Here is a 27639-nt window from a genome sequence, read left to right on the forward strand (position 1 = left end):
ATGTAGTCACACACACACAATCGTTCTTTCTCCATTCCTTTCTCTTCTCCCTCACAAACACCCAAAGGTCCTTCTGGTACTGTTGTGGGAGATACTTTAGGGGAAAAACATTCACCACCAACTTGGTGTTTTCAGAGAACCTATGGATTTCAAAGTAGAGAAAGTGAAAAAGATCTAAAAAGTAGGAACACCATGGAGGGACTGACTTTTGGAGAGACTCTCAGGCAAAGTTAATCAGAATATATAACAGCTTTCCTGATCAAAAATACTGTGCTTACATTTCACTTAAAATTCTGCCTAGAGAGATTAATTTGAGCCAAAAATATCTTCTTTGGAAAAGCTATATACATTTGGGAGAGGCTATTCTATCAGTTCATCACACTTTAGTGTAAATTAGTTCCTATATCCTTTCCTCATAAAATCTAGCTGCACTGAAATTTTAAAAGGGAGATCCCCACCTCTCTCAGAGAAGGTAGCTTACACCATGTCTTATAGTAATTTAGCTACAGATCCAGGAAACAAACCCAAGTGTTCTCCCCCCCCACCATGGGGGGGCAGGGTACAGGGGGACATGGAGAAAAGGTAAGTAAATAACTAGAACATAGAGCACTTAAAAGAAAACTGTTCCAAATGGAGTACCATAGTGAGGACCTAACACAAGAGGAAGGCAAAGAGTTGAAGGCCTGAGGAAAGGAGCACTAGGAAATAAGAGAGGAATGCAGAAAAGGAAATAAAAAGATGCCCAAGACAAACTTTGTATGTTGCACAAATTTTGCCTAGGACTGGATCCAGGGTCCCTCCTTCCTATAGTGCATTAGTCCCTACTCTTGTTACCAAGAACTCAAACTAATACTACTAGGACTATAGTTTACCTACCCTGTGGGGTTATATAGGATTCTAGGGGCTAGCCTTGGAATTTAAATACCACTAATAATATAGTTTCCATAGGAATAGATGTTTTAAATTCCAAATGATCAATGTGGAAATGAATTTTGGGAATACAACCAATTCATAAATGGATAACTTAGATAATTACATTATAAACATTTTAATTTATGGGTCAAATTCAACTCTAGAACTAGTTCAGAATGAGAGATTTCTAGGCAATCATTCTTTTACTCTGGTCTCAATAAAAATCATAGGGTCATAGTTCTAGAGCTGGAAGGGAACTTGGGAAAGGAGGTCATTTGGTTCAACCTGCTGATTTGGCAGATGACGAAATTGAGGCCTAGGCAGGCTAAAACAACTTGCTCCAGGTCACAGAGGCGGTATGTGGCAGAAAAGGGTTTCCCACCCAGGTCCCATGTCTCTACATTCAGCATCCAAGTTCATCATAGACTGGACATGTAATGGGAAGGATAGAAATAAAGCTAGTATGTAGTAGAAAATAACTAGTGAAATATTTCTTAAAGGGAACACTGCTTAAATATTGGCAAATGTTGCTTTTATTTGTGAATGACTGGTAAAACGTTGCTTTTAAAAGTATTTAAAAATCCACAGGCCCCACAAAAATACCTCAAAGTCATTGAAGATCTTCCAGCTTACAAACTCAAGAGCCAGTATGGCATAGAACAACCTTACTTTCCTTACTGCCTCTGAGCTGGGCCTGCCACCTTCCCTGTCAAATGGGGTAGTGGGGGGCATACTAGACAAGCTCTAAAATTCCTTCTGGCGCTAAGATCCTATGAAATGCACATGAAGTTCTTGAAGATGGGAGCGGGGCAACTATCTGATCCGTCTTTTATAAACCACCCTGTCTTACAGATCCATTACTTCAGTTTGTATATTAAATTAAAAAAATTATGAAAAACTAAAATGCTGATATTTCAGTCCCTAGAAAAGCTTGGAATTCTGAATATAATAATAATACTAAGAACAACTATGACTAGCATTTATATAGTGCTTTAAGGTTTGCAAAGCACTTTTCAAATATTATCTCTCTTTATCCTTACAGGTAGATAACACCCTGACAAGTAGGTGCTATTATTATTCCTATTTTATAGATAAGGAAACTGAGGCAGACAGAGGTTAAATGATTTATTGAGGGTCACACAGCTAATAAGTATCTATGTCTGGATTTGAACTCGGGTCCCCCTAACTCCAGGGCAGCTAGGTGGCACAGTGGGTAGCATGCCAAGGCTACAGTCAGGAAGACTCATCTTCCTGAGCTCAAATCTGGCCTCAGAAACTCACTAGCTGTGTGTGCCCCTTGGCAAGTCACTTAACTATAAAATGAGCTGAGAAGGAAATGGCAAACCACTCCAGTATCTTTACCAAGAAAATCCCAAATAGGGTCAAGAAGAGTCAGATACAACTGAAATGACAGAACGAGAACAACTATGTGCAGGGGACTATGGTAAGGGTTAGGGATACAAAGAAAGGGAAAAAATGGGTCCCTGCTCTCAAGGAGCTCACATTCCAACAGAGATAGTGAGGGAAAGGTGGCATGCTTTTGGGGAACAATTAGTAGCCCAGTTTGCCTGAAGAAAACTAGTATGAGATGAGCTTGGGAAGGTAGGTTGGAATCTTATTGCAGAAGGCCTTAAATGTCAGACCAAGAAAGATCAACTTCACTTGGCAAGGTATTCATACCATGTCCCAGACGATGTGGAACTTTATAAAGACCTTAATCTCTTTATCAAGATTTCCTCACCCTGGCAGTATTTCAGCATCTCCACATCTAAGTCCTAAATGAATAATTGAAATAGGCTCCAGTATATTCAGGGAAGTGGCAAGTGTTACTGTGGAGATGTGATAATAGACCTCTCCTACACAGGAGAAGACAGGTTAAACAGGTTGCTGCTGAGAACACACATTTATTATATCTATTATTCTTGCAATAGAATGGTAATATTGCTATGAAGCAACCACACCAGGTGACATGCTAATGAGGATCTCCAAGCAGAGACAGAATCTGAGCCAAATCTCTCACAAGAAGGCATCAAAAAAAGCTGCATTTAAGGAAGTGATATAGACTATTACTATATACAAGTTTATCTCATTTGAGCCTCACAGCAACCCTGTGAAGTAGCTGGTATTATCCCATTTTACAAATGAAGAAACTGAGACTGAGTGATTAAGTGACTCACCTAGGGCCACAAAACTAGTAAATGTCTGAGGCACGGTTTGAACTCAGGTTGTCCTGACTGCAAATAACAGGATAAATCTAAGACAGCGGCATGTGGTTAACAGTCATGGGAAAACAGCAGTCGCAAGCTGAATACCTGACAATGTATAAGGAGGAAGAAGGAAAGTGTGGGATGGGAGAGGAGCAGAAATCTCAGCACTATCCAGAGGACAGCTGTCAGATAGTACTCTCTGCTAGATCTACATGCTCAAGTAACAAGAACTAAGACTGTGATCCACCTGGGGGAAAACAAAAAAGATTCTTAACAGATGAGCCAATTGGTAAAATTGTTCGACAAATATTGAGAGAGAGCCGCCAACTACCTGGTAGTTAAGGAGATGATTTTGATTTGGGCTATACAAAAAAGGCAGAGGTGAGCAGACTGCATGTGCATCAGGAATCTCACGCTCAAGCTATGCAGAGCAGAAGTCATTTGTCACTAAGTGACAAATGGGTGAGTAACTCAAACTACTGAATAAACATACAGAAGTAGCCACTTTCCAGAAGGATGGTGTTGAAAGGAGCTGGATGAGCAAGTCAGAGGCTGGCACATCTTTATGGGTGGCCACAAGGGTATGCAAAGATGTCCAAGGCCTTCCTTATGCACCTTAATATGAAGGGCATGATGTGAGAAGGAAATGCAAGCTTTGAGGGCTCAACAACTCTGAGAAGCCCCATGGAGATGGGAGTGAGGAGTGTTATAAAGCAAAGATTGACAGTGATTTCCCTAAAGCAAAAGAGGAGAAATAAATAAGCCTTTGTGAGACACCTACTCTGTCAGACACTGTGCTAAGTGCTTTACATATATTATCTCCTTTGACCCTAATAATTCTGGGAGGCAGATTCTAAAGCACAATCTGACCATGCCACTTTTTGCTGTTGTTTAGTTGTGTCCAACTCTTTGTGACCCCATTCTTGGCAAAGATACTGGAATGGTTTGCCATTTCCTTTTCCAGCTCATTTTATAGATGAGGAAACTGAGGCAAACAGGGTTAAGTGACTTGTCCAGGTTCACATAGCTGCTAAGTTTCTGAGGCCACATTTGAACTCAGGAAGATGAGTCTTCCTGATTCCAGGCCCAGGGGCTCTCACTGTGCCATCCAGCTGCACCATGACACCTACCACTCAATAAACTCTAGCAGCTCGTTGGTGCCTCTAGAATCAAATATAAACTGTTCTGCTTAGTATTTAAAGGCCTTCATAACTTGGCCTCCAATCTACTTTTCCAGGCTTGATAAATACTGCTCTCCCTCAAGCAAACTAATGTCCAATAAAAACAGCATTATTACACAGAACACACCATCTCTCTGCTTTTGCACTGGCTCCACACCTGGAAATCCCTCCTTCCTCACATCCACCTCTTAGAAATCCCAGTGTTCTTTAAGGCTCAATTCAAGTACCATTTTCTACACGAAGCCTCTCCTGATTCCACTGCCCATCCAATGGCCACTGTCTCTCTATCTCTGCCCACCTGATTTGTATCTGTTTTGTCTATACATATCCATAGGCACACGTGTCTGCCCCGGATAGATTTTAAGCTCTTTGAGGGCAGGTACTGTTTCGTTTTCATCTTTCTATCACCAGTACCTAGCACAGTGTTTCACACATAGTAGGCGCAGTGTAAATGCTTGTTGATTCATTGATTGATTGTGACAGTCATAACATAGCTCCCCTGATCCTTCCCTTTGTCTGCAAAGTAATAAGTGTAACCATACTCCCACCCCAGGCAACATCTACCATTAGGGCATTGTTTCCTCATTGAAGTATATTGATCAGTGCTAATTTGCCCCTCACAATACCAGAAAGGACATTTTTTCCAATACATTTAGCACTTTTTTAACTATTAGAATTTCTTATGTGGCAATAGTGAGTTATTTGTGCATGCCTTTGTTCCCTTCTCCACCCTTCATTTTATTGTGCAGAAATTTTTTCCCCAATTTTAAGAAAGTATACACGCATAATTTTTAATGCACAGCCAAATCTGCAGCCTGAAACTGAATTTTTTAAAAAATAGTAACCACTACCATTTATTTGTAATTTACATTTATTGTAAATTGTCTAACAATTTGATGACATTGATTGGCTGTTGAATCAGTTGTGTCACCACCGTGAAGCATAATTGACCAAAAAGCCTGAGTACCTATGACAAGGCTTCCAATGCACTGTGTATAGCCTCTCCGGAACATTTAGGAAAGGATATTAAAAAGAACAGGAGAGAATGAGGAGGCACTGGATCACTCTACGCAAGTGGAGGGAGTATATACATTAGTGAGATCCCAGACCCACCAAAATGTTGAAGTATTTGTAAGCCAAACACTTTTCCAAATCAGAAATGGGATCAAAAGTTCATGTTCCTTATTAATGTGAGGAACACAAGAATACATCCCACAGTTTGAAAGATCTTCATCAGTAGCTACAAGATGGTCAGAAAACGATAGAAAGCAGCTATCATTGGATCGTGGATAGAGAGCTAGAATGATTTTAGAAAACATCTGGCCAAGCCCCCATCATTTCACAAATAAGGAAAGTGAGGTTCAGAGAAGTGAATTGATTTGCCCATGGTCAGACAACTATTGGTTGGCAGAGCTAGGAGTTGAATTAAGTCTTCTGATTTAAAAATCCAGCCTTCTAAAATCTTTATTTTTTATAAGTTTTTATCCTGAGGCCTTCTGAACTGCTCAAAATATAATACTGGTCAAAATTATTTTCCCAGCACAAGTTGCAGTGTGGAAAACTCAGGCAAAACACAGTTCCAAACACCATTATTTATGTAAGCTATTTGTTCACAATACAAATATTTGATGCCATCAGTTGGTCTATCCTATAGACTAAATAATCCATGTGTATTACACACATTCAAATGTTCACATACTAAAACGGTTCTTTGACATAACTGTTTAGATCAGAGTTGATGGCACAATGTTCAAGTCAAGTTAACAAGCTTTTACTAAGTATCAAATCAAGATGCCTCTTGGTCAGTAGCCAGTCCATTAACTAACATTTATTAAGCACCTACTATGTGCCACGCACTATGCTAAGTAATGGGAATAAAAAGGCAAGACAAACAAACAAAAACACAGTTTTTGCTATTAAAAAGCTCACAGGAAAACAATGGAGAAAACATGTAAACATCGTGTACAAAATAATATACAAACAAGATACATATTGTAATACAAGGAAAATTAGGAACCCCTGAGAAACCCCTAGCTACTGACAAGCACCCCCAGAAAGAATGGACTCAGATATCTTTGGCATTTAGCAAACCCCCTGGGACTCCATGACTCCACCAAGGAATCTCAATAGATAGGACCATCCCACTGAAGGATAACCTGGCAGACCCTGTCTAGCAGATATCCCTGGGGCTCCGTGACTCCACCAAGGAATGTAAATGAGATTATCCCACTAGTACGATAACCTGACTGAATCTTTTGATCAGCCAGGACCTTTGTTCCTGTTTCTTCCCCCACTCTGTACCCCCATATCCTATATAAGCCAAGCCATTACCCCAACACATTGGCCATTGATTTGTGGTGGCGTACCCCGATGGCCGCCAGCTAATAAATTCTCCACTTAAAACTTATACTCTGTGGTGTGTCTCACTCGCTTCTGGTACAACATTATGATAAATTGGAGGTAATCTCAGAGGAAAGGCACTAGGATTAAATAGTATTGGGAAAGGCTTCTTATAGAAGGTGAAACTTCAGCTGAGACCTAAAAGAAATCCAGGAATCCAGGAGACAAAGATGAAAAAACATAGCTAAAGAAAAAACATTGTATAAAAAATTCATAATCAATCTCTTGGACCGTATACAGGATTTTCGGGAACAGGTGGTATAAAACTTTGCTATTCCTCAGCCTGACTCTCAGTCCATGACTCAGTTGTGAGTCATAATTTCTTGCATGTCTTTTTGGGTGAACTCTTTTCAAGCATAGTCATCAACATGTAATAGATGATTATATATCAAATAATCCTGATGATGTTTGCAATCTTTTAAGCCAACTTTCTCAAGAGTCCAGAAGCATATTTTTAAAACCTGTTTGATTATATGCCTGACCGAAAGGACCTATTGCAGCCACACAGCTGCTGAAGTCAGTAGCTTGGAAAGGAACACTAAGGAACCTAAGTTTCATGGAAAGCATGCATGACAACAGAAGATTGAAAAAAGCCCGATGTGTAAGTTCACTAGTGTCCTCCCCAGCGTCTCCTGGCACTGCCATTATACTGACTAAGCCACTGCTTGAAGGAACTCCAGCCAGCTACCCCGCCTCACTTCTCCGTACAGGGCTTAATTGTATTGTGAGAGGGGTGGACCGCCACTGAAATGCTATAAGCATTCATCACAGAAGAATTTTTAGAAGCGTAGCTTATGCTTAGGTTAGGAAGCCTCATCACTGAGCCATGGAGCACCATTTAGAGAACAAATGTTGTAAGGCCGACTCATGGGCACATTAGGCAGGACCTGTACTAGAGGCAGACAATGATATAGATAGGTTGGACTGGACAGTGTGTAGAAGGGATTACTATGAAATAAAACTGAAAATATAACACAGCATCAAATTGCAGAGGACAAAGGAGTGGGCAGTTGGAAACTCCTGGAGATTTCTGAGTAAAGTAACATAACCAAATCTATACATAAGGACGATTATCCAGCATCATTAAAATCACAGGAATCACAGACTATAGATCTAGAGTTGAAAGGGACTTAGTAACTGGTCCAATCTTCCCCTTTTACAGATGAGAGAACTGAGGCCCAGGGAGGCTGGGCAATGTATCCAAGGTCACACATGTAGAAAAAAAATCAGAGATAGGACTGTTGCTGTTGTTTGTCCTTCATTATGAACATTCAGTGATATTACAAGGGTGATGTCCAGTCAAGTGTGTGAATTAGATTTAAGTGAGGCAGAGCTTCACAGTTATCAGCTTCATTCTTTTTTCCCAAAGACATTGAAGTCCTGTGACAAGACAAAAGTCAAAACCACTGGTGATACCCAGGATGTAGTGGATGACCTTGGCCTTTCTAAATTAAGATCTTTCCCAGGTCTCATTTTGTCTGAGGGAAGGCCCATTCAATTACTAAGGGCTAGGTAAGAATTGAGACAAAAGATTTCCTAATTACCATAACAAAAATATTAGTCTGGGAGGGGAACACCTTCAAAGTTTCTGGCCAGAACAGAAAATAATTGCCATTTGCACTCATTTTAAACCATCACACCTAAATAATGAGCCACAGAGGCTTGGGCTGGGTGCTATTATTGGCCAGTCAACGAAAGTCAGAGTGATTTGGTTTGAAGGTTTAGTCAAGTAGCTCCATTTGAAACACAATGGGCTAGTTCATGGATCCAATGCTTTAAAACCATCATTTTTTTTAAAGCCTGTTTTTTCAGAGCTGTATTTCAAGAAATCATAAACAAAAACTGCACAATCTTTGAACTCCAGAGCCTGTGCTTTTTTCCCACAGTAACATGCTTCTTCCCAGTATGGAGAAAAGATTACAAAGGGAAAGGAGGAAGGAAGATCCAAAAGAAGCCCCGGCAAGAAATACATATAAAAGATTCATATTAGGAAGAAACAAGCAGGTATACACAGGAAGAGACATATGGAGAATTCAATACCCCCTGGCACATTCATAAAATCATACGGTTAGAGATCGCTAGCTAGAAGTGTCCTCAGAAGCCATCTAGTCCTTTCCTCTTGATTTTATAGATGATCAGTGGACAGGTTAGTGAGTAGTAAGCAAGATGCAAAAGAATAAGACATGGGATGTGAAAATATGATAGGAAAAAAATAGAAGGAAAGACCTGAAATTCAGTACATACTTCCTCCACACATGCAGAGCATATCCCCTCCAGTATATTGAGTCTCCATGAGTTGTAGTGGAGAAAAAAAATCAGTAGCTGGTATCTAATTTTGCAATGAACTCCTCAGACCTCAGAGACACAGACCTTCACTAGGACTATATTCAAAGCCTTTCTAGTTCACAAAGACATGGACTAGACGATAGATTCAGAACTCTTTGAACAACTTGATTTTAAATATAGTCTTTCAAATATGATGAATACAGAGAAGCATGGAAAGACTTACATGAACTGATGCAAAGGAAAGTAAGCAAAGCCAAGAAAACAATATACACCATTAGTTACAACATTGTAAATAGAAAGAAGGGCCACAAAACAATTAAAATTGAATGTTGCAAAATTATGAACAAGCATGGCTGAAAATAAGAGATATGAGAAGACATCTCCACCTCATCTTTTTGTAGAGGCAGAAGTCCATGAGTGGTACATTGTGCATATTTTCAGACTTTTGTTATATAGTAATCTGTTTTGCTGATTTTCTTTCCCCTTCCTTTTCTTTTTCTCTTTAAAATTTTTTGTTGTTTGTATATCTCTATTGCAGGGGAGAAATTAACAATAATAATAATAATAAAGGTAAACATGGTAAACAGTTGGATGAAGTGTGAAAATGAAGCACATCCAGATGACTGGGGCCAGCTGGTAGGTGTAGTGGGCTCAGTGGCTAATTTGCGCTTATGCAGTCACCAATCAACAGAGCTAGGCCTTAGATCAGGAGTTTCAAAAATTAGCAGATTAACTTCCTTGGGGGACTAGGAACATGGATTCTGGAAGCCCACGGCACAGAGATCCATGTCTAGGATGAGGTAGCCACTCCCTAAAAATCTATTTTTTCTGTTTGGCCTCTTCCATTTAAGGAAAGAAACACAAAACCTAAGAAGCAGCAAGAGGCCCAGGATCCCACTTCATACTCTCCTATAAAAACCTCTGCTTCTTGTCATCATTTCTGTAATAAGGGTGGAAATACCACTCCCCAAACCCCATGGGGAATATGAGAGAAATCACATGCCACATCTTTTAGAAGGTGGAGGAAGAGAGGAGGATCATTTCCACACCATCATGAAGCACTGAATAGAACTTTGTGGACTTCACAGTGACTAAAGAAGTAGTAGAAGAGTTCTATACTGTGGCACAATATGCACAATGTACCATGTATGGACTTCTCCCTCTACAAAGAGACCAGGTGGGCAAAGAAAGGCTTTGAGTATAGTCCTAGTGAAGGTCTGTGTCTCTGAGGTCTGAGGAGTTCATTACAAGACTGGACACCAGCTGCTGATTTTTTTTTTCTCCACTACAAGTCATGGACAGTGCAGAAGAGAGTAACACAGAGCAAGAACAGTCCAGAATGGCAAGCATCAACCTACCTCATTGGAAGAAACCTGTACATTAGTAGGCTCACAGATCCATTTGCGTATTTGAGAGATAGATGAGGTGGGCTCAAAACTGAATAGGAATAAAAGAATGACAGGCAAAAGACACAGGTCCAAATGGAGACTTAAAGGTAAAATCTTAAATAACGAGTGAGCCAAAGAACAAATCACAGAAACAATTAAATGACAACAACGAAACAAAATAAGGAAATTTCCAAGATGCGGCTAAAGCAGTCCTCAGGAGAAAAAACATCACTAAAAATATACATTAAGAAAATAGAACAAGTGAGAATTAGTGAACTAAATATGCATTTTTAAAAATTAGAAAGCCAACAAGGGGAATAAACCTAGAATAAGCAAAGAAGAGGATATATGAAAAACTAGAGGAGAAACAGATTGCAAACAAAAAATCTATAGAAATGGCAAGTGATACTAAAATGTGGTTCTTTCAGAAGGCTAACAAAATTGAGGAACCAATTAGCTAAATCAGAGCAACACTGGAAGAAATAAAAGGAATTATCAGAACCTGCTATGCACAGTTAAAGCTACCAAAACTAAGACTACAAATCAATAGAGCAATAACCTCAAAAATATAAAATACCCAAACTAACAGAAGAGTAAATAACAATCTCAAATAATCCTATGTCAGAAAAAGAAAGAATTCCCAGGAAAGAAACCACCAAAGAAAAATACTATTCCTGATAGATTCATAGAATTCTATCAAACATTTAGAGAATAATCTCAAAAACTGATAAAAGACTAAGAAAGTGAACTGTATTGTATTTGGAAAATCTCACAGTGCTTTTAATTCTCTAAGCTGCTCCCTGCTGAACCTTTTAAAATTTTCTCCCAATAACATGTTTTAAACTTTTTTTAACTTTTGAGGTCCAAATTCTATCTCTTCCCTTCCCCCTCCACGAGATGGTAAGCAACCTGATATAGGTTATCACATGTGCAATCATGTAAAACATTTCTGTATTAGTCATTTTATACAAGAAGACAGAGAGAAAGGAAGGAAAAAAGGAAAGAAGGAAAAGGAAGAAATGGAAGGAAGGAAGAAATGGAAGAAAGGAAGGAAGGAAGGAAGGAAGGAAGGAAGGAAGGAAGGAAGGAAGGAAGGAAGGAAGGGAGGGAGGGAGGGAAAATAATATGCTTTAGTCTGTATTCAGATATCAGTTTCTTTCTCTGGAGGAGATAACAATTTTTATCATGAGTCCTTTGGGACTATCTTGAATCACTATGCTGCTGAGAACAGCTAAGTCATTCATAATTCTTGTACAATATTGCTGTTACTGTATACAACATTCTCTTGTTCTTCAGTTTGCATCAGTTCATGTAAGTCCAGGTTTTTCTGAAATTATCCTGCTTGTCATTTCTTTTAGCACAATAGCATTCCATTATATTCATATACTTCAACTTGTTCAGCCATTTCCCAGTTGATAGGTATCCCCTCAATTTCCAATTTTTAGTCACCACACAAAGAGCTGCTATAAATGTTTTTTGTACAAGTAGCTCCTTTCCCCATTTTTTGATTTCTTTAAGATATAGACCTAGCAGTGGTATTTCTGGATCAAAAGATATGAACAGTTTTATAGCCCTTTGGGAATAGTTCAAAATTGGTCTCCAGAATAATTGGACCAGTTCACAACTCCATCAAAAATGCACTAGTGTCTCAGTTTTCCCACATTCCCTCCAATATTTATCATTTTCTTTTTTTTGTCATGTTAGTCAATCTGTACATCTATTTATTTAAATATTTTAATACCAGTGTCTTCCTGGAAGTTCTATAAGGTTGTGAAACTTGGAGGACCACAACCTCCGAAGCCTCAGGTATTCTAATAGCAGTAAAAAGACACAGAGTGGGTCTAGCAAACTATAACATATTTTCCATGTTCTAGGTTGGTCAAAAAGTGTATTAAGGAAAATCAAGGAAATATTTAATTGGTTAAAGAGATGTCTTGGGCATGTACCAACCAAACGACAACAGCCTTTGTTTTTCACTGATACCCACTGTCCAAGAAACGAGCCTTGTACTATGCTTAAGGTCAGATATAGAGAACTCATTTTTATTCGTGAATTTTCAAGCAGTCTGCAAGGAGAGCTCTAGGGCATTCTTCAAAACCACCAAGATGAAGCTAGAATAGGGACTGATATAAAAATCCAAATTATTCTAAGAGATCACTTTGGGTTAAACAGCAGTGTAGGAGAATTTGATAGAGAAGAAAACAAAAAAATTGCCAAAAAGTTTCATCTGTACCAAGCAAGATATCACTCACTATCACAAATTTTCCCCAATATACAATGCGATTAATTGCTATAATGTTTAGAACAAGCAGCTTTTGATTCTGGGATGAGTGATATTTCCCCTCCTATCTCAGCTGCACATATATAAACTTTAGCTACTGGGTTTGAAGCTTGCTTAATTTCACTTGTTTTTTATTCTTATAAAGCTTAAAACTGCACTGACTTTTGGGACTCTGTGTGTGTGTCTGTAATATATTTTAAATACAGAGTCCCTCCTTAGGATTCTAGGGGCAAGGTTCACCTATGCTCCAGATGAGGTGTGAGGGTAGATTCAAGAAGAGGATTGGTATGGGGGTAGGAGTCAGAATTCCCATGTTACGTCTCTTCCTAGCTAAAAGACATGACTAGATAGAGGGGAGCTTGGGTCAGCCAGCAAACCTGTAGCCTTAGGGAAGCTGGCCAAGCTGGCAAGCCATAGGAGGACAAGGAGATGGATGGGAATCAATATGGGTCCAGTCCACTCATTTAAGAATTGAAAAAAATATCCCAAAGGATGAAAACCAAGGTCACCCAGTTATTAAGTATTAAAGCCTGGATTTGTGATGTAATGGCTACAGTGATGGCCTTGGAATCAAGAAGACCTGGGTTCAAATATCATCTCTGATACTTATCAGGATGACCACTGACAAGTCACTTCACCTTTCAGCCTCATTTTCCTCAACTGAAAAATAGAAATAATATCCTAGGGACTCTCTTGTTTGCTTGGATTTCTATCCCTAGCACTTAGCAGTTTCTAGCGTATAGTAAGTACTTAATAGGTGTTTTATCCATCTAAAAACAAAACAAAAAAAAACAATAAAGTAAAAAAAAAACCCTGGGGAAGGCTAAGGGCCCAGCACCGTGCCCATACTCAAAGCCTACTACCACTTGGTGGTAGGTGCCAAAGTTCACTGTCAGGCTTTTGAACACCCAGGGTCATTTCCATGCCACAGTCAAGCATCACAGTAAGACTTCAGTAAAGGAAATAACCATGTCATTCAAAGATCTCTGGCACCAACCCACCTTTCTAGCCCTATCTCTTGCTACTTCTCAGGATAACTTACTAGCCAGACTGGACTTGTTTCTAAATTCACTTCTTGTCCCCCTTTCTGCTGTTTTCTCATGCCTTGCATCATACTACCCTTCATGTCTTGAATGGGATTCTTCTCAACCCAGCTTCAACTATTTCAAGGATCAGATGAAGTGAATCCTCCAGATTTCCCTTGCCATCCCCTCCCTTCTCCAAATGAAGGTGATCTCTTCCTCTTCAAATTTCTCTTAACACTTTACCTGAATGGCTCTGAACCTCTGTTTCCTCATCTGTGAAATGGGAACAATCATATTTATATCATCTATCACAGTGAAAATATGGCTAAACTACAAAGTAGCATATAAATGTGAGTTACTATTATCATTATTTTTACCTCATTATTCTCATCTTTTTAATGGGGTTTAGATGAAACGATATGGAACAAGTTGCCACTCTCCCATTTTCCTCTTATATTCAATGTTTAATGGATTACCCAAGTGAATAAAATAACTGCTGTACATTCACCATCCGTAGGTTACCTGAAAGAATCCTCAGTACAATTCAAACAGCAAACAGGATCACAAGGTTGGTAGAATTCTCATCCTATTCCTCATCATTTTTCTCTTTGATCTGCTCCCTACACTTTGAAAGCTTTTTGTTCCAGGAAGCTTCAATATTATGGACAATTAGGATAGCAACAATTAGGAAAATCATTGTTTTTAAATATTTGCAAGTCAACTTCATGTCTGGGCAACTGTGGGTGAGTTTGGTACATGAAAATTGTCCATTCCCAGTACAGTTCTCCAGGATTTTTGAAGCATCCTCATAGTCGTGGCATAGGGATTTGTTGTCTATCAGGCTATAAAAGATAGCAAGCTTCTGATGTATGATGGAAGCCACCAGGTCATGACTTGTTAGGTATTTGGCACAACATACACTTTTTCAAGCTGTAGTGATATATTATATTGTTCATCAGTTCTTGATAATTATTATTTTATTACTCAAGAACGGTGTTCCATAACAGGCAAATGGCTAGGCCTACCATGACATGCTAACAAGATGAAATAGTATATAATTATTAAATGACAATTATGTGGATTATATCAATGTTAAACACATATTTTATGGATATATACTCCATATATGCATTATATATAAATCATAGCCTATAGATAGGAAGGAACTTTTAATATCATAAAAATATGACATAGACCAACAACCTCATTTTAAAGGTAGGACAATTGAGGGCCAAATAAGTTAAGTGAGTTATCCAAGGTTACATGGATAATAAATCCAAGTTTTTTGACTGAGGAAGAAGGGTTTTTTCCCTTATACACACGACCTTGCTCGTCTATATGCACACAGTGTATTTAACTAAATAGTAACTATCTGAAGCACCTAGAGTAGGACAACACTGTGACAGGTTGGTGGGAGAATATATATATATGTATATATAAATACATATATTTATATATACATATATGTATATATATATATAAATATATATATATAAATATATATATTATATATGTATAAATATATATATTTATATATACATATATGTATATATGTGTGCGTGCGTGTGTGTGTGTATATATGTATATGTGTATATATATATGTATATGTATATATATATGTATGTATGTATGTATGTATAGCCTTCCTGGACCTTCATTTAAATCTCACTGTATTAACAGCTATCTCCTGGGTGTAATTAGTAGGGCCAATCTCAATGGTAAATAGTTAGTAATAACACAACAAATGTAAGTTAAAGTTAGTAGTTCATTTTAAGTTGGTATTTACAATATTTTAAGATGCTGAGAGGATTGAAAAACATAGTGATGTAATTGTGAGACTTGTTTCCTGAGAAATAGGAAAGTATTCAAGGTATTATGGTACAATTCTGATTAATGTGGTATTCCCCATCAGTTTTCCAGGGAAACTCTGAACACAAAGATTCACTTTAAAGTTGGTATCATTTTTGAGAAATGAGAATAGCTCTAGTCAGGGGTATAGTGGTAAATGTTTTAATAATCAGCTCTCCAGAAACACACAACATACTTTTAAATTTAATCTACATCATTAACATTTTCTTCATCACTTTCTTAAATGCAGACAATCAATAAAACAATAAACCAAGCCCTGATCTGTAGTATTCCCCAATTTTCATGATGTAAATAGTTATATTGATCAGTTCTACCTATATAACCTGGCTCCAGGACACCCCTGGCTCTAGAGGGTGTGGTGGGGGGGCACAAAATGGTCACCTAGTCCCACTAAACAATAGCCAAAATCACATTGAGACTCCATGAAGCAAAGCAAAGGAAACAGAGGCTTGGGCACAACAGTGTTGTGGAGATTAACAGAGGGTTGGCAGGACAAAGTGCTGAGGTTAGGCAAACATTTACTAAAAGCCTACTATGTGCCAGACATGCACATGGCATAAAAAAATTACAGCGGAAAAATCTATAAGTAGGGGAAGGGCTCACATTCAGAGGATTTTAGATTAGCTAGGCTTGATGGGCAAAGAGTACCTATGAAGGGGAAACTGGTTATCAGAAGGAATAGAATAAAAAAGCACTTGCTATTTGCCAAGCACTATACTAAGAGCTGAAGATAGAAAAAGAAAGGCAGTCTCGGCTCCCACACTCTAATTGGAGGAGAAAGTATATAAAAGAAAGTTCAGTAAAATCAATGGAAAGGCCAAAAAATCCTAAGGATGCTGCAAAGGGAAAGATGGCAAAAAACAAAGGTCCTTAGGATATATAAGTAGGTCAGGTGACAGAGTCAAGGGTCTGGAGGACATGGAGGCAGGGAAGAGAGATGGCAAGGCTTACTGGTCTTCCATCTTGCTGGAAATAATAGAGAGGGTGATTCTCATCTCATCTAGCAATGTGAGCAGTCAAGCACACCAGATTAGTGTAGGTGTCTTGGGACTGGGCAAGGGGGAATGGGAAAAAGGGGAGGGGCATTAAAGGCATGGAAAGGAGTAAAAGAGTTAGTTTATTGATAAGGAATAAGTGACAGAAAGGAACTTCAAGGGAAAAGAGAATATATACGTGACCCATCAAAGGCAAGTTCTTAAGAATTGGGGACAGTAGAAGCTTGTGGTAAGCCAGAACTCAATAATAAGGAAGATGGTAATTTGTTCAGGTCAGATTGCGATAGGAAATGACACAAATATGGAAAGGTTATAGGAGAAGTGGTGAGAGATAGCCTCACTTACCTTATCCCTACTCTATCATCACTGTTTCTCAGGTGATTTGTCAAGGGAGCAGCTACTGGTGCTCTAGAACTATGGTGTTCTCCCACATTCCCTCTTTTGAGTAGTGTCTAAGTGGCTGCCATTTGAGGGATGAGCTGAGAGCCCCTTGTTGGGACCAGGTCCTCAGGTGGGATGGAGCCAGGGGGTGTGTTTGGAGCAACACAGTGTAAGAGGCTAGAACTATCTATGGGGAAAGAGGGACGAGATTATGTTTTTGCCCCAACTCAAGGTCCAGTAGTACAAATCATTCATGCTCGACCAGTAAGATGGATAGGCCATTTCCTCTTGAATCCCTCCACTATTTTTAGGTCATCCAGTTCTGCTACTAGCTACTGTTGTGAACACATCATGGAGTGTCACTATCTTAAATCACTAATGACAAATCTGGCCTGAACACCACAATTCATTATTTTTATTTGTATCAGCAAAAGCCTAGCAGGGCAACCAACTGCTCACTCCCAACTGATGCTTTGCTAAGACCTGCCAAACCAGGGGCAGCCTCCTCTTCCCCAGTTTGTAGAGATCCACAATGAGTAACTAATGTCCCATTTATGCCTCTGTAAAGTTGAATGGCTATTCTTTTCTCATGCATACATGAAGGAAAGGCATCTTCATACAACAGAGAGCCAACATACTACCTTGTGTCAGCTCTTGTTCACTTCCTAATTGTAGACAATTAACATATTTCTCTCCAGCACTAACAGGGTGCCAAGCACCCCTTCTAATTGCCTACCTCAAACCATTTCCTGGGGAAGAAAAGACATTCTGAGAAAGGTTTTAAACTTGCAATCAAATACTGCCCCACAATACCTATCACTTCTCTTCATAAAACCAGGTACCTCATTCCATTTCCTGTCTTCACATGTGGGTGGCCAGGTCTCCAGCATATTTCCTTTGTTCTAATTGGCTGACTCCATACAGTCTTGGCTCAGGCTGTGCTGTTTTTATCAACTATTTTTGACCTGGCTGACCTAAACCACAGTTTTCTCTTATGTTTCGATTGGGTTTATCTGACTGTGGTCAATCTTTACTGAATATGTCATTAAACTTTTCTTATTATCTGTTTTTTTTTAAATTCTAGGAAAGTGAAGTTTGAATTCTGGTTTTCTATGCAAATGTGTGGAGCAGGGACAGGAATAAAGAAAGAAAATTGAGAAATTGATTTGGAGAAGGGGAAGAAGAGCTGTCTACAGAGAGAACTGAGCTTAAGCAGGGCACTTAGGGACACACCTGTTTCCATCAAGAGGTGTAACAGCAGAAACTGGAGAAAACTGTCTAATTCAAATCATTAAAATCATTTTCTTTCTCCAAATAAATAATATGCTCTATCAACTTTAATAAAACCTTCAAGTTATTTAACCATCAGCTTAGCAAATACATGACTCCTCCAGCTTATGCTTTCTCCAGAATTGCTCAAGTGAAATTTAATAATTTCTCCCTGTGATCTGAAGCTTTGATTATGCACAGTCACCAGAGTATCTACCTTGCCCATAACCTACATATGGACTACATTTTTCCCCCACAGGATAAGGAGATAAAATCCCTCTTATTACCCAGCACAGTGGTAAGGAACTTGTCCATTTTTATCCCTTTCTAGGTTTTGAATAATTTTAAAAGACTTCATATGCAATCCTCCAGAGGAGAGAAACTTCTGTGCCCCACAGAGAACTGCTTTCAAGCTAGAAGGGTGTGTCCCATAGCTTTTACCTGGGAGCAATAATGATCTTGTCAGGCATTTCAGTGAGACCAGCCCAGGATTTTGGGGTGGGGATACTGACTGGTTATACGTACCTTCAGTCCTTCCTTCTCTGGAAGGCAGAAACATCTCAAAGCCTGCATGTAAGAACATCTACCAAGATCTCTTTTTTTTTTAAAAAATTAGGCACCAGAAGAGGGGGGGGTGGGAAGAAAAAGAAACTGAAGTCAAAAACGTAACTACCTGAGACTTGGATGTAAGAGCAATCAGAAGCAATGGACTGGTTCCCATACAGAACCGCTGCTGTTCTGTTCATTTTAGGGGTAAGTAGATCCATTTTTTAAATCAATAAAATTTGTCTGTGTAGTTGGTGAGACCAATTTTGGTAGAGGGGACTTAATGCTATAGCCTGAACTAGCAGTTCATATTAATGACTGGGAAGATTTTTGTAAGTCACATTTGCAAATTAAAGGTTTTGTTTTTTTTCTTTAAGACTGTGCCGATGCCTCACTCAGGGGCCAGTCTTTCATTTTACACCTCAAGATAACATACCAAAGACGTTGGATTTTGAAAATTCTTAGCACTGCCTAACATGTTGAATGGTTAAAATTTTGAATACTCTCCATCTTTCTCCTTCTCTCTCTCTCTCTCTTCTAACCGCCCCCCAACAACTTGGAGATAATACATCACCAAATTTTAATCAAAAACAGGATTAATTCATTCTGTAGACATATGTAACTACTCACTTTTGTAAAACGAAGAAGGTGGATAAAATAAATTCTTAAGATCCCTTCCAGTCGTAAATCTCATGATTCCAATTACCCTCCTGGAACCTCAGTATGGTCAGAGCATAGTCATGATGCTTGCATAAATTTTCTCAAAAGCCCAAGTGTCTCCAGGGAGGAAAAAAGTGATTTTGTTATATTTGATGGTTTCAATAAAAATGACAGTATAGAAGATTTATAAGTGATGATGCATGTAAAAGAACTGTTATAATTAAAGGGTTATTGTATAATTATTACTATGGCTTTTCTCACTAGTGGAAGGTCAGTTTGGCATAGTGGAAAGCCATTAGACTTCGGGTCAGGAGACCTTGGTTCAAGACCTTGCTCTGTTCAGACACTTTCGTCTCTGTGACTTTCAGAAAGACACAACCTGAGTTTGCTCATCTGCAAAACAGAAACAATATTAATTAATGCCAGCACTCCCTACCTCACAGAGTAGTTATGCGGAAAGCACTTTGGGAACTTTAGAGCTCTCTGTAAATGTGACCTATCGTTATTATATCCTGCTTCCAACACCTGTGAGCCCTGGCACAAGCTCTGCACTTTCCTTGTCCTCAGTCTCCCCTTTCATAAAATGAAGAGGCTGAATTAGAGCCTCTGAGGTCTCTTCCAGCTGTAGATTTACAATCCTATATTCCCAATACCTGACATGAAAAGTTGTATTCAATGGTCAGAATACTACTTAGGACAAAAATGTTGAAAATTTTTAAGTATATTAAGATGTGGTCTAAATTGAAGAATCATAGAATTTGAGAGTTGGAAGGGACCTCAACAACCATGTACTCTAAACATTTTAATTTATTGAAAATCAGTTTTTCTTTTTTTTCAAAACTTAGGAAAATGGAACAGTCTCTCAAAGTTACAAAAGAGCAATGATTTTCATGGGAAGTTTTGTTTTTTAATGAATATCACACCATGTAAATTCTGCACCAAAAAACAAACAAAACATGGTTCATCCTTTATAGATTATTAACAATAACTTTTGGGGAATTTTGTCCATAAAGTACATAGTATTATATATACTTATTTCATATTTTGAAAAAAAATGCAGCAAAAACACTAATGTCTTTCACAGAAAGGTTAAAGTAATCCCAAAAGGCAGGTGCCAGCTAAATTATCCTTGAACTTGGCAGGAGATGGTGTTTTGGTTCATATTTGTTTCTACTTGCTTAACTTAGGTCTGGAATGTTGGTTCTGTTTAATAACAAGTTAGGTCTTTGATTCAATGAATGGTGGTTAGCTAAAATGGAGCTGATGGATTAAACCGAACTGCAACTTGAACGAATTTAATTACAAATGAACTTCGTGAGCTGGTAGTGTTTACTTTAAATGGGTATTATTCTAAATGTTAGTCCCATTTCATTACTCTTTCACAGAACTTTTGCATTTGTTAATGGGGGAAAGGAGAGGGGAAATCTCTCAACATCCCTCAAATCATGACAGCATTGAGGCAGCTGGTGTTACAGTGGATTTAGTGCTGGGCCTGGAGTCAGGAAGATCTGCATTCAAATCTGACCTCAGACACTTAGTAGCTATGTGACCATAGACAACCTCTGTTTGCCTTAGTTTCCCCAAAAGTAAAAATGGGGATCATAATAGCACCTACCTTTCAAAATTGTTGTGAGGATCAAATGAGAGGATATAGTAGGCACTATATAAATACTTGTTCTTTTCCCCTTAAAGTATGCCATATGAATGGGAATAGTGATATCAGAAATTAGCATAAAATTGTTTTTTTAAATGACCAAATATTTCCTTCTCCAGATCCATGTAAATTCAGTTCAATAAGTTGTTTTTCATTACAGATGCAGTAAATAAATATTTGTTTTCAGTCCTTTCCATAATGAATTTTATAACTCCATTGGTAGTTTATTTTTTTGTTTATGCAATTTTTCTAATTGATTATATAACATTTTCATTCTACATAATAAAATTTCCATTCTATATAATAAAATCTCCTCATTAATTTAGTAATCCTTTAATTTCCCCTCCCCCCCCCCCAAAAAAAATCAATCTCCCAGAATCACATGCTCTCTGCTTTGTTCTTCTATGGAAAGTGGCTTTCAGAGTCTTTGGTATGTCTCAATGGATGTGACCAATTTTTATTTTCCATTTATCTTCATCCCAACAAACATTCAGCAGGTCGTGTCTAGAAAACCATGACAGGTGCTCAGAGATACGCAATGTTTAGATAAGGCTTGGTCCCTACCCTCACAGAGCTTAAAGCCATGTTCTACTTGGCAACAATTACTTTTTCTTCACAGTCCTTTCTTGCATTTTCCTTAAGTATTTTATTTTAGGAAAGTTGTTTAATCTTTCTCCTTGATATTTTAATCTGGAAGTAAATTATTTTCTATGACTTTTCTTTTGAACAGTTTAAAGACATTGGGATTTTACTGTTTTGTTCAGCTCTATTCATTTTATTATATATATATATATATATATGTAGTTACATATATATTTATGTACACATATGTACATATACATATATATTTTAACTAAATAGTAAAACTGTCAGAAATAATGAGTGAGTCTTAGTCATAAATTCAGTGGTTACTTGAAGCAGTGTTACAAAATATTCCAATGAATGAGAACAGATAAAAAGTTAGAAAACAGGGACTTTAAACCTATCTAACATGGCATGCATGCTTAAATACAGAAGGTTGATCAATATGATAATTCTTCCCCTAAATTTTCTATCCACTTCATTATGAATTCTACTCATTACTAAATGGGTTTCAAGACATTCTATCCTCCTGCATAACAGAATCAAGTAGTATGAATCTACATCAGGAAATATTCTCTATGCTGCTGTGAAGATACTACAGAATTTGCTGAATGATTTCTTCCCCACTTAACATTTCTTACGCTTAGCAGTAGCTCTGTGATGATCCCCTTTTGTGAGACATGGATTGGCCACACGAAGGCAGATTTTATTGTTGGCTCAGCTCATTTATAGAGCTAGAAGTATCAAATGCTGTTTCCACTCTGAGGGAAAAAAAGGAAAACTGTTATAGATTAAATCAAATCTAAAGCCACTAGCTTTAGAGGCAGAGAAAAATTCACAAGAGGCAAGAAAAGCTTATCAGAGAAGTTCTAGTTAATAAGCATTTATTAAATGCTTACTCAGGGCAGGGAACAAAGCTAGCTATGACAATAGGCTACAATCTCATGGCCGAGGATGACAGAAAATGAAAGAAACCCAAAGGAAATGATCAAGAAGTAGTCCGATAAACCTAATCTACCCAGCTTTCATTTGGATTCTTTTGTTTCTATGATAACTTGTGTTCATTGGTAATATGGGGTTTATCTCCTGTTGACTAAGAAGTTTGTGCTCTTATACGGGGAGTTATTAAAACTTTCTGTGGATGGATGTGAAGGTGGAGAAGGGTGTGGTATGGTAAATGTGGGAGGGGCCCAAAAGAGCCAGTTGAATTTCTGCAGACCTAATGATTTTTTTCAATTACTTGCAAGTTTCCATCTACAAGGAGCTAATCCAAATCAGGGCAGAACCCAATGTCTGACTACACAATGGCAAAGTTTGTCAACCTAATAAAAAAGAAAATATGTTTAACTCTAGGAGGAAAAAAATGTTTGTTTCCTGGATGTCAAGCATGCTAACCCATAGAAACTGAAGTTTGTTTATCAGTTTAATTCCAGCTCAAGCTTTCGATGACATCTGACCACCTGGAAAATTATGCTCTAGTCTGAGTTCTGCTTCTCTGTTTAATACTTTCTTTAAAAAATTTCTAGATTCAAATTATAAGAAGGACCTAATTTTTCAAACAACTTTGGCTATAAAGTGTACTATTCCTGGAAAGTTTATTGGTTTTGCTGTCAGAACAATCAAGAATCATACATCCTTGGCTCCTATAACCTTGGCCTAATTGATGCCTAAGACAAGGAAGCTGAGAACTGATATCAGTAGACCAGACTGGCTGAGACGTAAAAGGTTCACAGTATCATACATAGGATAATGGATTTAGAGATGGAAGGAACCTTGGGGAGAATCTCACTCCATGCTCATGGCTGCATTTCTAATTTAATCACTCATTCAGTGAGCATTCACTAAGTACTACTTAGTATATGTCAGACACTGTGATAGGTATGGGGTACAAAAAGATAAAAATGAATTTGTATCTGCCTTCAAAAGGCTTATAGTCTGTTGGGGAGACAACTTTACACATATAAATATAGAAAAAAAGAAATACAAGGTAACTTCAGGGGACAAGTGCTAGCAACTGGGGTAGGATTTGGGGATGGGGGAAAGGGAGTGGAAATGATACCTGATCTGAGTTCTGAGGGATTCTAAGAGGCAAAGGTAAGGAGGGTGGGCCTTCCAGGAATGGAGGATAATCTATGCAATCTACGCAAAGACATGGAGAAGGGAAAAAAGAACGCTGTGTATGAGAAAAATAGCAAGAAGGCCAATTTAGCTGTCACATGAAGGGTGTGAATAGGAATAATCTATAATAACCCTGGAAAGGCAGGATGGGGCCAGGTTTTGAAGGCCTTTAAAGGCCAAACAAAGTTTGTATTTGATTCTAGAGATAGATGGAAACTTTGAAGTTGATGGAGCAACAGAGTGAAAACTTAAAATATCTGCCCAGCTACACATGTACCGCAGCAATAGATACTATGAAAATTACTATGATGCTCAAAATGCGTCACAAAAAGTGGACAAGAAATGTCAACAGAGGCACCTGTTAAAACTGTATTTCAGTACAGCTATGTCCATTTCCAGTGGGCTTATGCATACTTTTGTACCTTATTCCAAACTAAGGGTCAATATGCCTTACTTTTTAAAATTTCATCTTCAAATGAGAGATGAGTGCAGACTTTTTCCTCAATAACGCCACTATGGAATCTTTTCAGTTCAATTCAAGAAACATTTGTTAACTTCCTCTTTTATAAAGTAGAAGCCTTGGTGCTAGGCGTTGGAGAGGATACGAAGTTTACCCGAGACATAACCCCTTCCATCTTGGAACTTTCAACTGAGCAAAGAGACAGGATACATACACAAATAACTGTGTTTCAAATTGCCATTCATAAGTGAGGTGCTAAGAAGGTTCTATATGAGGTTCACATAAAATTTGAAGGGGTGAGGGAAGCTTCCCTGAAGAAGCAGCATTTGAGTTGGATTTCAGTGGATGATTAGGAACTCAGCAGGTAGGGTGGCAGGCAGGGCTGGGGCAAGATGGTGGAGAATAGGGAGTCCTAGCCATGGGGCATGGTGTAATCAAAGGCCCAGAGGTGGGAAATTTCAGGGCAAATTCAGGGTATAACAAGCATTCCAATTTGGCTGTAGTTAAAGAATACATGGAGGGGAATAGTATACAGTAACTCTAGAAAAACAGAGAGGTACTAGAGAGTAGATGGTCTTATTTGGAGTAGTTCCAGAGCCTTCCATGGTGCCTTGCATATCTTAGGTCCTAAAAAAATCTCCCATATGAGTGAATGCAGTAGTTACAGCAGCTATGATATTACAGTTTAGGAGCACTTTAAGTGCAGGCGGAACTCCAGGCCCTAGGACAATCTGAGAATCTGTCTTTTACACTGTCTGTTTCCCATGCCTACGATGTAATCCCATCCTCCAACTGCCCCTTAGAATTCGTTGTTTCCTTTGGAATTCTGCTCAAGAGGCATCGTCTACATGAAGCTTTTCCTGATCCCACTCCCCATTTATTAGTGCCAGTAGTGCCCCTCTTCAAAAAATTTACCTTGTATTTAGCGAGTGTATGTAATTGTGTATTTATGTGTGTGTGTGTTTTCATATATGTTCAGATATGCATTCAGGTATGTGTGTATACATACATGTTTATGTGTGTATATACATGTATCTACCTCTATTTGTATACATGAACACGCATATGTACAAACACACACGTGCTGGAGAAGGAAATGGCAAACCACTCCAGTATCTTTGCCCAAAAAACCCCAAAGTAGGTCACAAAGAATCAGACACAACTAAAACAACTGAACAACACACATGCATAGAGAGAGACAGACAGATGCTTTGTCCTTCCTCATAGATCGTAAGCTTATTGAGGGCAGGGATCGCTTCATTCATGTCTTTGCAACAATAATAACAACAACAGCTCACATTTACACAGTGCGTTAAGATGTCAAAGTGTTTGACATGTATTATCTCACTTTGTCCTCACAATGGCCTTGTAAGGTAGGTGCTGTTATTATCAGACCCATTTTACAGATGAGGAAGCTGAAGCTGACAAATGGCTACGTGACTTGTCCAGCTAGGAAGTGCCTAAGGTAGGATTTGAACTCAGGTCTACCTGACTCTAAGTCCAACAATTTAACCACTGTGCCATCTAGCCGCCTAATTGCTAGCTATATCCCCAGCACCCACCACAGTGCCTGATGCATAGTAGGTGTTCAATAAATGCCTATCGATTGATTACATAGCAGTTTAAAATTACTACAGCTTACATTTACTATGACCCTTAAATGTCACTATCCATTTTATCATTATAATGACCACCCTTTCAGGAAGCATACATTCATGTTCAGTCAGGGTCTTCAATTTACAAACAGGAGGGAGGCCCAGGAGATTCAACATTCTATTCTCTGAGGAAACTTTCTAGCCAAATTGCTCCCAGAACCGCTGGAGGAATCCCTTAGCATTCAGGTTTCCCCTCAGGGATTTAGGTAGGTAAAATGAGAAATATGCCTTTGGATACTGTGACAGTCACCGTGTTAGTCAATGAGACAGTAGAAATTATCTATTTTACTTTGATATCTTAGAAACTACCTTTGCAAAACTTAGAGATGTCTGGAGTCAAAAAAAAAGAATTTAAATTTTTTATTTGTTAAGTGACAAATTATTTTGCACAAGCTTTAATCCAGTTTAATATCTGGATAATATCCATCTAAAAATGAACCCAACATAATTTCATTAGAGCCACCACCACATCCAGAGCAATTGCATATAAAAGACATAGATATGCTCAGTAATTAATCAGGGGAGATTCAATGACAAAATTGCAGATCATTAATTAGATTTTTTGTAATTTCGTTCAAAGAAATTGTTCCTTCTTCACTTGATAAACTAAAAATCACCCAATTAAGGAAACAGTTTAAGGGATATAAAAATGACAGCAGAATAACTGTAATACACATTTCTAGTGTACTTTCCGCACACACAAAAAAAAATCCTTCAAGGAAAGTAGTGCAAATATTCTAATCTCCTTTTGCCAATGAAGAAACTGAGATGTACAGAAGTTAAGTGACTTGTTCAAGGTCAAACAGCTAGTTTCAGAGACAGAGCTTAACCACAAACCTGAACTCAGGGCAGAGTTTGCTGCCCAGCACCATTCTGTTCTTTCCAAGTCCATAGATGGAAGAAGGCATCTATTATCTGATGATTCTCCCTCTTCTAAATAGCCTCTGTAAAATTTTCTCATGAATATAATTAACCTCAGAAGGAATTTTGCTACTAAACACAGAGAGAAAAAGAAATGCTTTGGAGAGGGGACCCCTCCCACTCCTGTGCATTAAGGAGTAATGAAGGGAATTCAGGACAATCACAATTGCATCAAATATAATATTAAGGCTATGCAAGGTATTTTAGATATTATCTTATCCAATTCCCTCATTATAAGGTTGAGGAAACTTGCAGAGAGATGCTAAATGAGATCAAAGAGCCACTTACTGACAGAGTCAGGACTAGAACCCATGGTTTCCTTGTCCATTTTTGGCACATTGCCTTCAAGTCCTAATGGTAGATTCACTAGAATCTCAAATAGGTTATATGAAACATGAAAGAAAAAAAATACATGGATAGATGTAAGGAAAGAAAGAAGCATTTATTAAGTGCTACTATGTGTCAAGTGCTGTGCTAGATGCTTTGCAAACATTATCTCATTCGAGCCTCAAAGCAACCCTGAAGCAGACAGTGGTTAAGTGACTTGCCCAGCTAGGAAGAATCTCAGGCCATATTCAAGGCCAGACTTGCCCAGCCAAGAAGTATCTAAGGCCAGCTTCTGACTCCAGCTCCAGCACCTTATCAATGGCCTCACTTAGAATGGACTGAAAATGTTAAGGTTACCAAGGGTGGGGAATCTGTGGCCTCAAGGCCACATGTGGCCCTCTAAGTCCTCAAGTGCAGCCCTTTGACTGAATCCAAACTTCACAGAATGAATCCCCTTCATAAAAAGATATGTTCTATAAAACTTGGATTCAGTCAAAAGCCTGCACCCAAGGACCTAGTAGG

The 27639-nt window shown here is 38.4% G+C and overlaps 1 protein-coding gene across 1 annotated transcript in view; it reads left to right on the forward strand.

Annotated features, from left to right (window-relative positions):
- The first annotated feature begins 18860 nt into the window (after positions 1-18860).
- Positions 18861-27639, forward strand: part of DSG1 (desmoglein 1) — a 44827-nt gene continuing 36048 nt past the window's right edge. Inside the window, exon 1 of the mRNA XM_036768074.1 lies at positions 18861-18947. Coding sequence (XP_036623969.1) covers positions 18900-18947 — 48 coding nt within the window. The 5' untranslated portion in view covers positions 18861-18899. The remainder of the gene's footprint in view (positions 18948-27639) is intronic.

The sequence above is a fragment of the Trichosurus vulpecula genome, chromosome 1 (assembly GCF_011100635.1).
Source record: "Trichosurus vulpecula isolate mTriVul1 chromosome 1, mTriVul1.pri, whole genome shotgun sequence".
In the NCBI taxonomy this organism is placed as follows: Eukaryota; Metazoa; Chordata; class Mammalia; order Diprotodontia; family Phalangeridae; genus Trichosurus; species Trichosurus vulpecula.